Source organism: Lepus europaeus, chromosome 1, assembly GCF_033115175.1.
Source record: "Lepus europaeus isolate LE1 chromosome 1, mLepTim1.pri, whole genome shotgun sequence".
Taxonomy (NCBI): domain Eukaryota; kingdom Metazoa; phylum Chordata; class Mammalia; order Lagomorpha; family Leporidae; genus Lepus; species Lepus europaeus.
The window spans coordinates 143,111,742-143,127,201 of record NC_084827.1 but is presented as its reverse complement, the minus strand read 5'-3'; the positions used below and the strand labels follow the sequence as shown (position 1 = coordinate 143,127,201).

At 52.0% G+C, this 15,460-nt stretch overlaps 1 protein-coding gene across 2 annotated transcripts in view; it reads left to right on the top strand.

The window, feature by feature from the left end:
* Nucleotides 1-8,249: 8,249 nt before the first annotated feature.
* The window catches only part of SATB2 (SATB homeobox 2), a 194,674-nt gene continuing 187,463 nt past the window's right edge, over nucleotides 8,250-15,460 (top strand). The window contains exons 1-3 of one of the 2 annotated variants that reach the window (XM_062189594.1): nucleotides 8,250-8,286; nucleotides 8,482-8,633; nucleotides 9,910-10,137. In XM_062189594.1, the coding sequence (XP_062045578.1) occupies nucleotides 9,969-10,137 (169 nt within the window). In that variant the 5' untranslated portion in view covers nucleotides 8,250-8,286; nucleotides 8,482-8,633; nucleotides 9,910-9,968. Of the gene's footprint in view, nucleotides 8,287-8,481; nucleotides 8,634-9,909; nucleotides 10,138-15,460 lie in introns of those variants that run through there. The other variant, XR_009865797.1, reaches the window with a different exon arrangement.

The window sequence follows — 15,460 nt, the reverse complement described above, 5'->3', positions numbered from 1 at the left end:
CCTCTTGGCATGAGCAAAGGGCTGGGTCTGTCTCTGAATCACCCTGGGTCTCCACAGTTTACCTTGTAGAGGCAAACCTCAGCAGACTTTGGATCTCACTGCCTTAAACCAGATGAATTAAGGGAAGCTTGAAACCAGAACATTTCCTAACTAAAAGTGGAGAGGAAAAGTTCTCCACAACATGTCAATGTATGAGATAAGAGTGTCCGAGTTTGGGTGTGTTGTTGATGACTGCAGGAGTGCCCCGACCCTGGTTTGCAAACTTGAATCCCAAATTTTTTCCCATTCACTAGTTATCATCTGAGCTCAGCAATAAGCTGACCCAGAAACACTCTTCATTTCGTTAGGCTGACATTTGTAGGTACTAGTTATGCATATTGTATTTCGTAAGAAAGTTAAGCCCAGGTAAGTTTTCGTATAGCGCTTGTCTAACAAGTCCTCTTAACGATATTTTAAGTTCCATACAGAAAAAAATGATACATACATATATATTGTTATGGTCGGAGAGAAATACACTCAGATTGCTTTTTCAGAAACATTGTTTAAGTTCCACCAATTCTACAGATGCGAACGAGTGGGCTATTTGCAGTTATTGTTCATGAAAGGTCCCAGGTGGAAAAATTCTTTGTGATTAAGAACATACTTTCAAAAATTAGCAAATCAAAACAAAAATTTAGAATGCATCATTTAGCATGGAAGTCCTTACTGAAAACAACAAATATCACTACAATCCATGAGTTAAAGTCAGAATGTAGTGAAAGATCATGAAATGCAAACTATTAGGGCAGCATAGCAGATTTCTGTTGAATCCAAAGAAAATCTTTAGGATCCCCCTACCCCCTATATTGTACTTATCCTGTGAGGCTTGAATTATTGTCAACGTTTTTCTCTCCTGAAACAACAGTTCACTTTTCGAAACTCTTGTCCAACAGAGACTTTTGAAACAAACAACTTTCACACGTTCATACTCGCATACCCTACAGATATTCATATACAGTTGTCGGTTTGTGAAAACGGTGGGAGAGAGAGAGGAGAGGGAGGAGAGAGAGAGAGAGAGAGAGAGAGAGAGAGAGAGAGAGAGAGAGAAACACGAGCTTAGGTAACTAACAAACCCAATTACTAGGCTTTATTGATACTAAAAGGAAAAGTTCCCCTCATAAAATTTCTCTGAGCTTATTAGTTATTTAAATCAGCCTCAGGGCTGGACGAGCGACGCCGCAGGCACCTTCTGTCGGCTCCTGGAGGTGAGCAGCCAGAGTCCCGCCCTGACCCACCGCCACCTTTGGCTAAGTACTGGCACCGGGGGGCGAAGGCGGGCGCAGCGAGCAGAGGTGAGCCACCGGGCAGGGGTGCGGGGCTTGGCACGCTGGGAGACAGCCCCGCACGGTTTCGGGTAGGACTTCAGAAATGAACAGGTCACAGCCAATGGTGAGGGTGTGGGCGAGCAGGCCAAACCGCCGCGGAGTGCGGGAGCTCTGTGGGCGCACCGCGTTGCGCCACCTCGTTCGCTGCTGGGCACCGGCCCCTGCTACCCTGGCCGGGGTGGGGGACCGCCCAGGCATCCAGGGTTTGTTGTGCTTTGTGTGGGGTTGGGAGCTTTGTAATTGGGTGGGCATCAGGTGAGTCTGCACCTTTCTGGGTTGCTGTTCCTTTCAGATAGCTGACAGTTCTACAATGTGTCTGTTAGAATGCATGGGGTATGGAATTTATTTAAAATAAGCCCCACATTACCCGGTGAAGTCCTCTAAGCCCGACGTGGGGACTCTCGAGTTCTGACGTGGCGCCCGGACTGCGCAAGGACCTTGGCTCCACCGCAGGGCCGGAGGGCAGGCACCGAAGGCTGGGGAACCACTGAGCCATCCGGGCTGCAGCCGGTGATGGGGGTGGGGTCAAGCCTTGACGGACTGAGTGGGCGCCCACGGGGCTACGTGACAACGGGGTACCGTGGAGGCATCCGGTAGGGAAGCCCTCCGAATCCCCCGCTACTCCAGATGGGTTTGGAGCATAGGGCCACGCGCCCGCCCGCCGCGCCCTCGGTTCCAATACGTGCCCGGGACCGCGGGCCCCCGCAGCAGGCTTCCTCGCCTTCCCGGGCGTGGTTCAAGACCGGCGCCGGCCCAGAGGCGCCACGCTCTCGGCAACCTGCTCCGCCTCAACCCAGCCTCTGAGCTCGCCGGTCCCTGCTAGAGGTGGGCGAGGCTTCTGCGAGGCAGGGCCTGCCCGCGTGGAGTTTGGGGGTGCAGATGGGGTGCTCGGACTTTCCAGGTGCACTTTTCATTACGAGGGGTGGAGAAGCCGCGGGCGCCGGTCGTTGGCGCGCACCCGGGAGTGTCTGTGTGGCCTGCGCCTGCGGTGCCCGGGGCGGGGGACCTGCCCATCCCCCGCTGCATCCTTGGCCTAGGACACGCGGCGACAAGGAAGGGCTGGCTCCGGGACCGGGCGGCGGAGCCGGCGCCGCAGGTTTCGTCCGCAGCCCACGCGGTGGCGCTGTCGGGAGAGGTCGCCCGGGCTGGGGCCGGGACCCGGGAGGTGACCGGGGCTCGAGGGTTGGCGGGACCTCGCCGACCAGCCGAGGCCTAGGAAGGAGCTCTTGGCCGCCGCCCTGAGCCTGCGTCCCTGGGCCACGCTCCGTGTTTCCGGGAGGAACACCGCAGCCGGCTGAGAGCGCGGCTCCCGGCTCCCACCCCGGAGGCCCCGAGGCGGGGGCGGGGAGGCAGCCGCGGCCCCTGTGGCTGCGCGTTTTCTCGCCCACTTTGCCTCGGTACTCCCGTCGTCCACAGCCGACTTCTAAAGTAGATCAGCAGAACAGTGGTTCCCTCGCTGCGCTGCTGCAGGAGATTCAACTATTAAGCTCTTGACTCTGAAAAAGGATGAACGCCCCGGGAGCCCCGGGGGGCGCTACCCTGTATCGCGGGGCTGGCGCTCGCGGCCCGCAGGTCCTCTGCCACCCAGGCCCCGCAGCCTGCGGCCGGGGAAAACACGCCGAGTCTCCCAACCACGACTCCCCCAGCTTTGGAACCGGCCTCCTCACTTTCCACCCCCAGGACATGCGGTACGCACGCCCGACGCCAAGCGCAGCAAGCCCCCGGGCCTCGTTGCAGGCTGCGCCAGGGCTCACCTTTGCGCCTCCCTCTCCACGCACCAGGCCTCTCTCTGCACCGGCGGCCTCCCTAGACGCCAGCCCCCGACCGCTTTGGGTGCCCAGCCGGCTCCCCGCCTAGCGCGGGCCGGTCGTCCACCACGCGCGCCCAGCCCGCCTTCACCCCCGGCCGTAGGGACCGGTTGGCGGAAGGGTGGCGGCCGTCCGCCGCCCTTGCCTCGGGCGGCCCGACGGCATTTCCCCCCTCCCCCAAACCGCTCCGCCCCCGCCAGGCCCTTGAGCCGCTGGAGGAGCCAGGAGTAATTCATCTTTGCCTGGCACGGGTTGGGATTTGTCCGGCTGGCTCTGATGCCAACGAGGAAGGCGTGCGGATAACGAAGTAAGTGTCCCCCCGCCCCTAGGCGCTGGTCAGTCCGGGAGAGGGCTCGGGCCCACCCTGGTCGACTGCTCCGCCGCAGCGGAACCCCTCGGGAACCGCGTCCTCCTCCTGGCACCGCGCAGTTCCAGTCTGAGAGCAGCTCCGCTTCGCTGTCGGCCAAAGAGTCGGTTTGCCCAGCTCTCCACGGACAGCCCGCGACGGAAATTGGCTTCAGAGCTGGCGTGGGCTTCTTTGAAAAGAATTGCTCCCCTCCCGTACCCCCCCCCACCCGCCCCCCAGCAGAGCCAGCTCCAGGGGAAGAGGCAGGCCCGGTGTGGTTCCCAGACGCCGTCGAAGGCTCGGATGCTGGCCGTCAGTGCAGAGCCTTCCCCGCGCCCGGGGATGGAGGGAAAACGCCGCACAACTTTCCCGGTGCTCTCTTAAGCGGCTGGCTGAGTGTCCGGGCTTCCAGGCCGGGGAGCCTGGGCACGGAGGATGGGGGCGGCCCGGGCCGAGAGCTGGAGTTCCGCGGCCCGCATGCTGCACCGGCCGGGGTGGCCGGGCCCAGGCGGTGCGGGGCGAGCCTGCGGGAAGCAAGTGCTGATCTGGGTGGAAAGCCTGCACAGCAAAACCTCCGTGTGCAGAGAGAGAAATCGAGAAACGTTATCATTAAGCGTGTGGGCCGTGAAGAGCAAGGAGGAGAAGGAGCTGACCAGACACACAGAGAAAGGGGGGCAAAGACGGGAAGGAGAAAAACCCCCGGCAAGGTCCCGCACCGCGTGGAAAGATCCGTGGATTCTTGAAAATAACAAATCTCAATGTGACCATGAGAGACAGGCGACCTTTGACTAAGTGACAATAAAAAAAGAGAGAGTGGGAAAGGGGGAAAATCGAAGCAGATTTCCGACAAAAACATCAGTGAGAAGCGAACTGAGAGGTAAAAGCGCCCCTCAAATGTGAACTTTAGATTATGAGCACTGAACAACTTTCTCCCAGCGCGCAAAAATACGTTTTGGATCAAAGTATTAAAAAAGAAAAGGACAAACGTAATTAACCCAACTCTTGAATGTGATTTTTTTTTCCAAAAAATGTTTAGAAATAAACCATTTGAGGCATACAAAACGAAACCAAACAAAAAATTTTGAATCATCATCAGATTTATTTATTTAATGTTTCAAAAGGTAGGAAATGTTAGCGGAAGATTAAAGATGTTATTTAAAATATCTCTTCTTGTTGAAATTAAACCTGCTGGAAATAATTGCTTACTTCAGTTGAGTAAGGTCAATACAAAAATTGTGCATTAAAAAGCAGATGTAATTTGAAACAGAGAAGGCCTTTAAAGGGGCCAAAACTAAAGGGGGGCGAAAATCCCACACCAGGCATACGTCGCAAAACTTCCTAGAATTCCCGCTTTTTAAATCGAAGAAATGTGTAAAATGTATCACCAAACATAAATCTACACACATCCCACATACATTTCTGCTAATGTCATCGTATTTGACATTTCCCTCTCTGTTAAATGCAGTTTTAAGCATTTTAGGCTTTTTGCCCAAAATGATAGATGCTTTTCACTATTGAAAGCGGAGAAGAAAATCAATGAATTTTAAAAGGTGCAGAATCTAAAAACAAACTAGCCACAATGCACATTTAATTGTACTTAATTGTATATACTTTAAACAGCCCTTCCCAGGGGTTTAATAATTTAGAATCAATAGTTCCCTTCAAAACATAATAAAATATTTACACTTTATAAAATATTAACCGATTAACAATACGGCGGTGTTGTTTATAAAAGATTGTAACTAACTGAAGTCCCCTAATCATGCTGTTGACACAAGCCTGCGAGGTTAGAGAAATGATCCTTAGCCAAATGTAAATGAAGATCTTCAGACAGTGGTGTTTATAAAATAGCTCATTAATGACAGGATTGAATCGCTCCAACCCTTCGCATCATCAGATATAATAATAGTGACGAATCAGACAGGAAAGATCTTGGCTAAACCACTCGCATTTTTTTTTTCCAGAAGTCCTGAAGTCCTAATATCATCAATTCTAAGTTCGTGGACATTGATCCGGAGGATTCCACCGTTCCACACCAAGGTAAGGAAGGGAACAGAACCGTTGTCGTTAAGCTATTAGCAAGGAGTAGCCTTTCCTCATCCTGAAAACGGGCTACATTTGACAGCGGTGGTTGGTTTCTGCAACACCCCCGCTACAAATTAAAAAAAAAAAAAAAAGTTTGTCGATCAAACTTACAGTTTGTTTCTTTGCTGCCAAAACCTTTTAGCTACCGCCACAGGTTGCTTTGCTCGAGCCACTGGGCTCTCGCCGACTTGAGCTCTCCCCGAACCGCGCGTTTGCTCTAACCGGTGGGACGGGGGTGGGGGAATGGGCGAGGACGGGGTTTGGGGAAGAAAAACAGGAAAAAGGAAAGCGGTGCCTAAAACTCCCGGGGCTGTCCCCCCACCCCCGCCCCACCGAGGTTTACGGTCCCGGTGGCGTCCTTTCTTCGCCAAGGCTCCGACCGCCTCCCGGGTCGCGTCGGGCTCCTTTGGAACTTGGTGGGCGGCGCCTGGGTGCGGGGTTCGCTGGGATCTGGGCGCCCGGAGTTAGGCCGGGGGCAGCTGTCGTTTCTGGGACCCCTTCTCTTCCAGAGGCTGAGCCTCCGATGCAGTGTGCACGCAGCCCCTGGAGCGGGGAGTGGGGGGGCGCGGCTGGTGGACAGCGGCCTACTTCCAGGCAAGATCGGCGGACGCCGCTTTCCACTGTCCCTGTACCGGGCCGGGATTTCCAGACTTGCCCCGGAGCGCGTTTCCCGAAATCGAACTTAGTTTGGCCCTCTGGCGCCGCCGTACAGTGAACGCTTCTTAAGGGGGACTGGAGGCTTAGGCAGCGAGCTGTGGGCACAGTCCTTGGGGTCCCAAGGATGAGGAGGGAGAACCCGAGTGTGTGGGAGCGACAGTAGGCGCAGCCAGCCGAGGGGCCTGATCCGGCCCGGAGGCCGGTGGGGACGAGTCCACAGGTTCTCGCTTAGGGTCCTGGCGAGTGTCCGCTGATGCCCCAGGCGACTTGCGGGGGCTGCGGCCCCTGCCCACGTGCTTTTCCTTAAGGAGGCCCCGCTCCCAAGTGGGACCACGGGGACAAAAGCGCGGCCGGAGCCGGGCCTGCTGGGCTGGTGTCCGCGCCACCTTAAATGAGCACCGCGGCCGGAGCCGGGCTGCGGGCGGCCGTGGCCGCGGGAGTCGGCAAAAGTTTGCGGCTCTGTTACGCCTTCGTGGGACCTGCTGGGGAAGCTCCGGCGCGGCCTCCCCCAGGGCGTGGAGGCCGGGTCCTCACGCCACAGCTCTGCTAGCGCCCGGAGCCCAGGGCCCCGAGCGGCGCGGGGCTCCGGGGAGCCTCAGCCCCGCAGCCCGAGGACAGGCAGCCCCACCGCCCTGGCCGCCACACCGCGTCACGGCCTCCGGGCGGCCTGAGCTGCGCCACTAGCGATGTCGCCGGCGCCGCGAGCGCTCCAGCAGCGCCATCCGGCCACGCCGCCCGCCCGCGCGGCCCCCTCTCCCGTGCCACCCGGGGCTCGGAGGGCCGCGCCTCTGCCCTCCGGGACACCCGGGCTATTGTTCCGGACCCGTGGCCCGCGGGCCGGCTCGGAGGGAGGCACGGCCTGCCCCGCGCGCGCGGTGGCGCGGAGCGCCGCGGGCCCCGACCGTCGGCTCCGCGCGGAGGGGGAGCTCACAGGCACCGGGAAAAGTTGCTCCGAGGGGCGGAGGCGGTGGGGGGTGGGCGGAGGCGGTGGGTGGGGGAGGCGGTCGCCCTCCTGTCTCCAAAGTCGAAAGTACTCGGTGCGATTACCAGCGCCCGGAGCCCAGGCGAGCCGCGGCCGCCTCCTGCGCGTCGGTCTGCGCCGGTCGGGAGACGCGGCACCAGGCGCCCGCCTGGGAGCCACCGCCTCCGCGCCGGGACCCGTGCGCCCGGGGGTTGGGCGAGGCGGCCGCGCCCTGGACCCGCCACCAGGAGGAGGACCGGAGCCGGCCCCGGCGCCGCCCGCGCCCGGGCGCACCCACCCGCGGCCGCCGCCTCGCGCCGCGCTCCGTCCCCTGCCCGCGCTCTGCCGCCGCCGCCGCCGCCCCGCGCGCTCGGTCCTCGCCACCCGCTCCCGCCCGCCGACCCTCCCCGGCCTCCCGCGCCCTGCTCGCCGCCTCCCTCCCGCCGCACCGGTCCCTCTGCCTCCTCAGCAGCCCCGCCGCCGTTGGGTCGCCGCGCTCGCAGCGATTGATTGATTGATGTTTAATTTCCTGCCAGGCGGGGCCCCCCTCCCCCCACAACCTCCCCAGCCCTCCTCCCCGCCCCCCACTCCCCTCCTTCCCTGCGGTGGACCAGTCTGGCTCGGGCTTAGATCCGTCCCCCCCATTCCCATCCCGAAATAACCCAGAGACTTCCCCTACCCCCACCCCAAATTATTATTTTGAAGGCGCTAGATCTGGGGACGGGAAGGGGGAGGGGGGAAATCGGAAACCGAGGACAACCCAAAAGGACTCACTTTGCCTGATGACTCAACGCAACTAATAATCATCTCCCTCTCAGTGTCTCTCTGCGGCTTGTCAGGGAGTCCGGCTCTGGCTGCTGGCAGCGGCGGCCGCGCGGGGAGACGCTGGAGGTGACAGCTTGGGCGGTCGCTGCGCTTGCTCCCGCGCGCGGCCCCGGGTCCCCGCGCCGCCTCGGCTCCGGCCGCGCCTCCTCGCGAGCCAGAGGCCCTGGAGCCGGCAGCCGCCGCCGCCGCCGCCGGCCGGTCCTCAGCCCTTTCTCTCCAGCACGGGTCTCCTTCCCGAAGGTGTGAAAAGGCTCTTTCAGCCTCCTTCCCCCTCTGCGTCCCCTCCCCCGCTCGCTCGGTGCCCCTTCGGAGGAGCCCTCCTTTCCCTCTCCTCCTCCTCCTCCTCCTCCCCCCCTACCCCGCCCCCCCATCATCATCATAACAAGCATCTCCGCACGAGAGGAAGACACCCTGACCCAGGACCTTAAACGTTAGGACCTGGGGAGGCGGAGAGGGGCCGCGGGGAAGAGAAAGGAGGACCAGGGGAGCCTGCACAGCCCAGCACCAGAAACTTTCCATCCTGGATTCTCTACTTTTGCTCCATGGACAGAGCCCCAGCCAGCCAAGTTTCAGGCAGACCGTGAGCAGTAAGTACGCAGGGCGAGGGCTCCCGCGCGCTCGCTCGTCCTCGGGGAAGCCCCCCTGGGCTGCGGGGGTGCCCCCGCGGCCGCGCTCGCGCTCCGGGACGGCGAGGAGCGCAGTGCGGGGGCCGCCCGCGCCCACGGCCCTCCCGCGCTGTTGCCGCGCCGCCGCATCCTTGCTCTCGCCTCCCCTTTGCCACCCCCACCTTGTCTCCCGGGCGCGGGCGGCGCGGCGAGAGCGCCCGCGGGGACTCGCAGCGCACGGCCGCGCGGCGCTCCTGCCTCCCGCGGGCGGCGGCCACGATGCGAGCGCCGCTTCCTCAGGTGTCTCCCCTCCTTCCTCGGCGCCCCCTACCCGGCCCTGCAAATTCAGGGCCACCGAGACCCGCGGCTTCGGCGCAGAGCGCGCTGCCGAGCCGGGCTACCTGGAGGAAAACTTTCCAAAGCGATTCTAAATTTGGGGGTGAAGAAGGCTACCTCGGGCACCTCGGAATTTAGCTGCCTTTTGCTCGTGCGTTTTCTACGGAGGAGCTTTAAAAAGGCCCTTGGGATCCGCTGGAGATAAGAACGCTCCCAGTGATAACGACGCGAGCCCCCGCCCCAGTGATGGAAGGTCCTCCGGAGGTGGTTATGCGCAATACCTCGGAGTGTTGTGGGGTGCTTCTGAATGTGGACTTAGAGTTGATTTTGTGCAAAATGGGTGTGTGTGTGTGTGTGCATGTGTGCGCGCACGCGTGTCCCAGTACTTGCTCCGCAAAGGTAACAAGCTGGGATCCAGGGGTCCTTCTCCTCGGCCTTTGGCTCCCGCCGGGCGTCTCCGGGCGCGTTTCTCAGGTGGCCGACTGGGTGACGGACTACTGCACACACTCCAGGCTCCCTCCTCGAGCGCATGCAGTGTCCGTTTCGGAGGTTCTCCTCTTCCACAACCCTGACCCCCAGACGGCAATGCGGGCGCATCCCGGAACGGTCTCTGCCGACGCTGTCCCAATGAATGGGCGGCTTCTGGGCGGCCTCGGGAGCCACGGGGCTCAGCCCGTGGGAGCAGCGCCTGGGCGGCGCGCCCCTGCACCCCGAGCCCCGGGCTTCCTGCGGGCGGCCCGGTGTCGAGGTGCAGATGAACTCCCTGGTTTGGGCCCCTCGGGCAGCGTGGGAGGAAGTTTGCGTGGCTGCGGTGCCGCGCTCTGCCACTGGCCTGAGCGTCTATCACGTGTGTGAGCGGTTTTCCCTCTTTTTTTTTTCCCCTCCCTCCCCCTGCTCTCCCCCCCCCCCGCCCCCTCCCTAGGTCCCTGCGCGTTTTATTGCGACCTGCCGGTGGGAACTTTGTCTCCGAGTCGCAGCAGCATGGAGCGGCGGAGCGAAAGCCCGTGTCTGCGGGACAGCCCCGACCGGCGGAGCGGCAGCCCCGACGTCAAGGGGCCTCCCCCGGTGAAGGTGGCCCGGCTGGAGCAGAACGGCAGCCCCATGGGAGCCCGCGGGAGGCCCAACGGCGCCGTGGCCAAGGCCGTGGGAGGTAACAGCCCGGAGCAGGGAGGCGCGCGCAGCCCGCGGCCCGGTGATAATGGTGCGGGTGTCAGGGTTCAGGTTGATTAGGCGCTGTCTCGGTGTAGGATTACAGGAAGTCCATTCCAGGTTGCCAAATAATGCCCCCAGTCGCCTCTCATCTGCCACTGGTAGCTTCATCTCGAATTAAAACAAGAAAGTGGTTTACCCAGAGGGTGGCATTTTTTGGGCACTTTGCCACTGTGTGCTGAGGTGTTGGCAGGTTTATGTCACAGCCAGCTAACTGTTTCTAGATTTTCCTAGAGAGCTTTTGAGCGATTTAACTCTTTTGCCTCGCCTTAGCGTATCGGTGGCGGGGAAGAGGTGAAGGTGCCCTGGTTTTTGTGGAATGGTCCTTAATGCTCAGCCTAGCGCAGGAACAAGACACTCGGTGTTACTTTGTTGGTAGGACAATGCTTCAAGACAGATGAGTGACAACTGGGAATGCTTCCTGCAAGGTTTCCAGTGGGAAATAAAGAATCATGAGGAATCTTATCAGGCCCTTAGAAACCTTAATGCTGCATGCATTTGTAACTTTGTTATGCATTGCAGGACAGGAGGTGAAAGTAACAGAGTAGCCTGCCTAGCTCCAAGCCATTTCACCTCCTACGAATTTCTTTTGTTGCTTTCGCTACTTACACTATTTCCTTTTTAAGTGTTTAAGAAAAGTAATCTTGTAACAGACATTTAAACAGTAAAATATGTGGGAGTTTGCATGTTGTTTTCTTCGTTGTCTTTTACATGTAAAATTGCGCGATTCTACATGGTGTACAGGGTTGTGTGTGTATGTGTGTGTGTATGTGTGTGTGTTTGTGGTAAATCAAAAGTTGAAAACTGTTTTACACTGAAGGCATTTTCCTCTCAGATTTCCAACAGTAGTTTATTTAACATAATTCTTCATACTAGCCTGCCTGAAAAGATAGTCTTAGCAAAACTTGGTGATAAGCCCCCATCCCCGTGTTCTAAGTGTCTGCTGTGTGTACTTTTAACTTTTAGATACCCATTCCCTTTTGAAGAGCTAGAAGCAAGTATTTTACAAAATGATACTTTTTTTTTGTTTGTTTTTACTTATTTTGCTCTCTCTGTTTCTTCATGGTGTTGGGTATGGTTGGCCTTAATTCTTTATGGTAGTCATCTCCCTTGAGAAGTTTTCACCCTGCCAACTTTTCCAGTTTTAAACAAAATATTTGGCCATAGATTGTGGAGGACTTGAAAATATATTTAATGAAGTAAAAGGAAACTGGATAGTTATGTGACCTGCTTTTCAGAACCAGGGTTTATTAATGTGTTGTCCTGAGACTGGAGTAATAACTTTGAGCTTTTCAAGTGATCCTTTGCTGTATGCATTTAAGAAGTGTCATGAATATGTTGGGACCACATGTGAGATGATAAGTGCTGATAATGTTTGATTGAAACATCTCTGGAAACCCTTGGAGACAATGTGTTCTCAAAATGGCCTTTAAGAGTAAAGAAAAAAACTTGGACTAAAATTTCAGTCTGTTTCTGAAGCCCTGTTATGATTCACTAAGTTGCAAGAAATCTCTAAATGTTGTAGAGCGTCTTGTTGTTTTTGCTTTTATCTGTATCATGTGGAATTATGAGAGAGCATGCCTCCTTCTGTTGGCTAGGGATACCTTTAGTGGAAAATAGTGATTGCTTTTCAGATTTTCTGAGACTATAATTCGAAGGTGACCACTTAATATAAATTTGATACAAACTAAAACTATTTTCATGGAGGATAAATAGCTTTGTTTCAACAAGCTGCCTTAGCCATCTTCTCTGAGGTTTAACTTAATTTAGTAATACCAAAGATCTCTGTAGCTGTTTACCAAACTGAAAAGGAAGATGATATTTTCATATGTACCATTTATAATATTTAATAGTGAAGTAGTTAAAACAGCTTATAAGTGGTGGATTTTTCATTTTTTAAAAGAAAGCTTTTATTCTCTATAGCATGTTGGATTGTTCAGAATGACTAATTTAGAGAACTTCAAAATATAACAACTTAGCATATAAAATTTCAGTAGTACAGAGCTTTCTTACTGAATGTTAGTAATTATTTTGTGGGTTTAAGCTTATATAGCTTCCAAATGTACATGTTAATAATTTCATTTCTTTGTAACTTTTAATCATGCATATAGATTGGAGCAAAGCCAAGTCCCTTAAAAAAAGTACATTCTAAATTTTAAAAAATGTCTAAAATATATTTCTAGTTAGAGGCAGTTTAAAATTGAAAGATTTTTTTGGAATATAAGATAAATATATAATCAATTATATTTGTACCACCCTAAGTCCTTTTGTTTAAATTTTCTTTATAAAGCAATGTAATAAGCATAGGTAACTACAAAGATATTTATAGTTCTACATCATTTATTGTCACTTTTGGATATATTGCAGTCTTGTTAATGTTGTAAAGATGGGTGTAATAAAATATGAGTGTGTTTTAAAATAGAGCTTAAAATTTGGAAGTATGTATTTTTTAAACTTTAGTGTTCCTCTTTGTTAAAGGCTCTCCACCCCAGAAATAAGGGAAATCATTAAGGAAATTGGTTGCCCAATAAAATAGCAATTTATCTTACTGCTTTTGATAAGCTGTGAAGTAAGTAAATGTTTCTGAATTTATTAATTGGCAATAGTAAATTCTGATGCTTCTACTTTTTTAGGGAGAAGGAGTGTGGTGTATTTTTGTTGTTGTTGTTGAGAACTAATTATTCATAAATGGAGGGGCATTATTTTAGTGTCTGGATTTAACTAGTGAGGTGGTGGATACACTATCACTGTTTTCATGATTGTGTTTTAATAGGGGACTTAAAAGTTAGTGCATTGTTTATAATGTGATTAGCTTTGAAGACTTATTGGAAACTAGATGAGTTTTGCTCTGTCTTTCTAACACCTTCTAGGATGTTTTTGCTTGTCTTTAAGCACTGTGTTTTAAAGCCTATGTGTAATAAAATACAAGTGCTCAAATGTGTAGGATAGTCAGTTTTTATAGAAGGTCCTCAGGAAAAAAAAAAAGGCTAATATCTCTTTAAAAAACATATGAAGGCTGGCTGGGAGAGAGTTTAGAGCAAGCAAGAGCACCGTGGTGTTGACAGCTTTATATCCCTGCTGGGTAACATTCACTTACTAGAATTGGCGTCCCCTCTCAGCTAGTAATTCACTCCATAAGTATTTGGAAAAAGGATGATTAATGGTGGGGAAATTTATATTTGTGAAATTGTTGATTAAAACTTACAGATCTGTTTGAAGATTTAGAAGAAGAAGAGATTATTAGGGATGTTGAAAATGAGACTCAGAAGATCCTTTTTGCCACCATTAGCACAAGCTGTATGGAGTGCTTCAGCCATGCACCCTACAGCATAAAATGAAAGTGATGCCAATCAAGTTTCCAGAGGAAGCAGGGTGTGCTGCTTTCCTCCTGGCCTGCTGAAAGGTGTGGGCCAGTTGTGCTTTAATGGCAATAAATTATTGTGCTTCCTTCATTGTTAACACAGGCATTTTCGCTTTTTAGTGTTTGGCTTAAAGGAGAACTTTCAGACAGCTTTATTTAAACTGAATGAACAGCGCTTGAGTATACCAGATGGTGTATTTGCTGATAGGAGGCATTAAACATCAGAAATTTTTCTGAGATTTTTCATTTTCCTAGGATTATTTTGTGAACTTTTTGGTGTTAAATATTCTAGATTTTATGGAAAAATGTTTAAACTTTGGGACTATCTTTTAGAAGATACAAGGGGACTTTGGAAAGTTCATGGAAAATACATATTATGAAAAATCTGTGCATGAATTTCACAAAATTTTTGTACCCAAATGAACTTATTTTTAATTCCATTTCTTTTTCTCATGAACTTTTTGAAGTACCCTCTGGTTGCTTTTTCTGAAAAAAAAAAAAAAAGTCTTATTTTAAAATTATTTATGTTTTAGAAATAGCAATTTAATTCTATCAAGGAATTATCTACTGAAATTATCTTATAACTAACTGCTCCATCCAAAGTAGATCTATTCTTCTTGCTACCAGGCAGTCCTTCCAAGAACATAACTATCTTTTTGCAAGGGGGAGAAAAAAAAAACAAACATTATGGAGTACTCAATGATGTATTCAAATAGGGAAGCAAACATGATGAAGATTGTTAGGCAGGGCCTCATTGAGAGCTGAGCGTTGTCTACAACAACAGTTAGTTTAATTGTCTACATGTGGGATGTTTCCTTTTAAATTAAGAGTAGAAGGAACACAGTTCAGATCAGGTGTAGTCACCATATTCACAGTAGTAGAGAGACATTTTGCATTTTGAAAGGAGTGCAGATAAGGAAGATGTTTGTATATGGAAATGTATGAAGTACTTAGAAATTTAGAAATGTATCTTTCAACATGAGGAAAAAAAATGAATGAAACTCAATTTCCTGGGATGAATACCATAATCCGTCTAAGAAGGACCTAGAATAAGACTGCAAAGAGAAAAGTTTGCATTTCCCTTTCCTGTCCTCATTTTCTTTTCAAAAGGTTGGGAGATCTTTTAAATTGAGTGAACTTAGACTTAGGGGTCATCCAACAATCAAGCGTGTCCTCTGTAGTTTTGCTGAGGTAGAAAAATAGCCCTTTTCTAAAGTGTTTTTAGCCCTCGGCCTGTTATTAAAATAAAGATATACTTGGTTAAAAAAAATATATGCAATGGAACATACACATTAACCAGAACATAGGGTATCCGCCCCTCAAAGTCCTGAACATAATTTGATGTTTCATGTAATTTTGGAAGCCTTATGTTCCATCAACAGAAACCCACTGACCATTATATATTCAAGAGCATCTGCAGTGAAATGTGAGTGTGAGTGTGTTGGAACTACATAGATGTCCCTTAAGGCAGCTGTTTTTTAACCCCTGCAGAAAATAAGCAATATCGTCCTTTCCCTGGGGATTGTGACTTACTTAGCTATTGTGTCAGTTCTTCTTTCCTTTTTTTTTTTTTTTTTTTTTTTTTTTTAGTATCTTTTTCCCATTTATCTCTATAGGAAGGGAAAATGGACTAATCATTTCTTAGATAGCCACAATATGAATTTGAGTCATCTTAAGAACTCAGAAATCAATTTTATTTCAGGCAAGACTATGGTGATTGCTTGGTATAGCTGGCGAGGGGTCAGCAGTGAAGTTTGGTGGTTCTGCTTCAATAACTTAAAAGCTTTATTCTTCTTTCTTTAAAAAAGAGTTCAGTATAAAACAGCGTATCTGCATATATTTTAAAAGACATGTTAATTTACAGGGCTAGACAGGTTCCAAATTGTATGATTTTTCTGTGGTC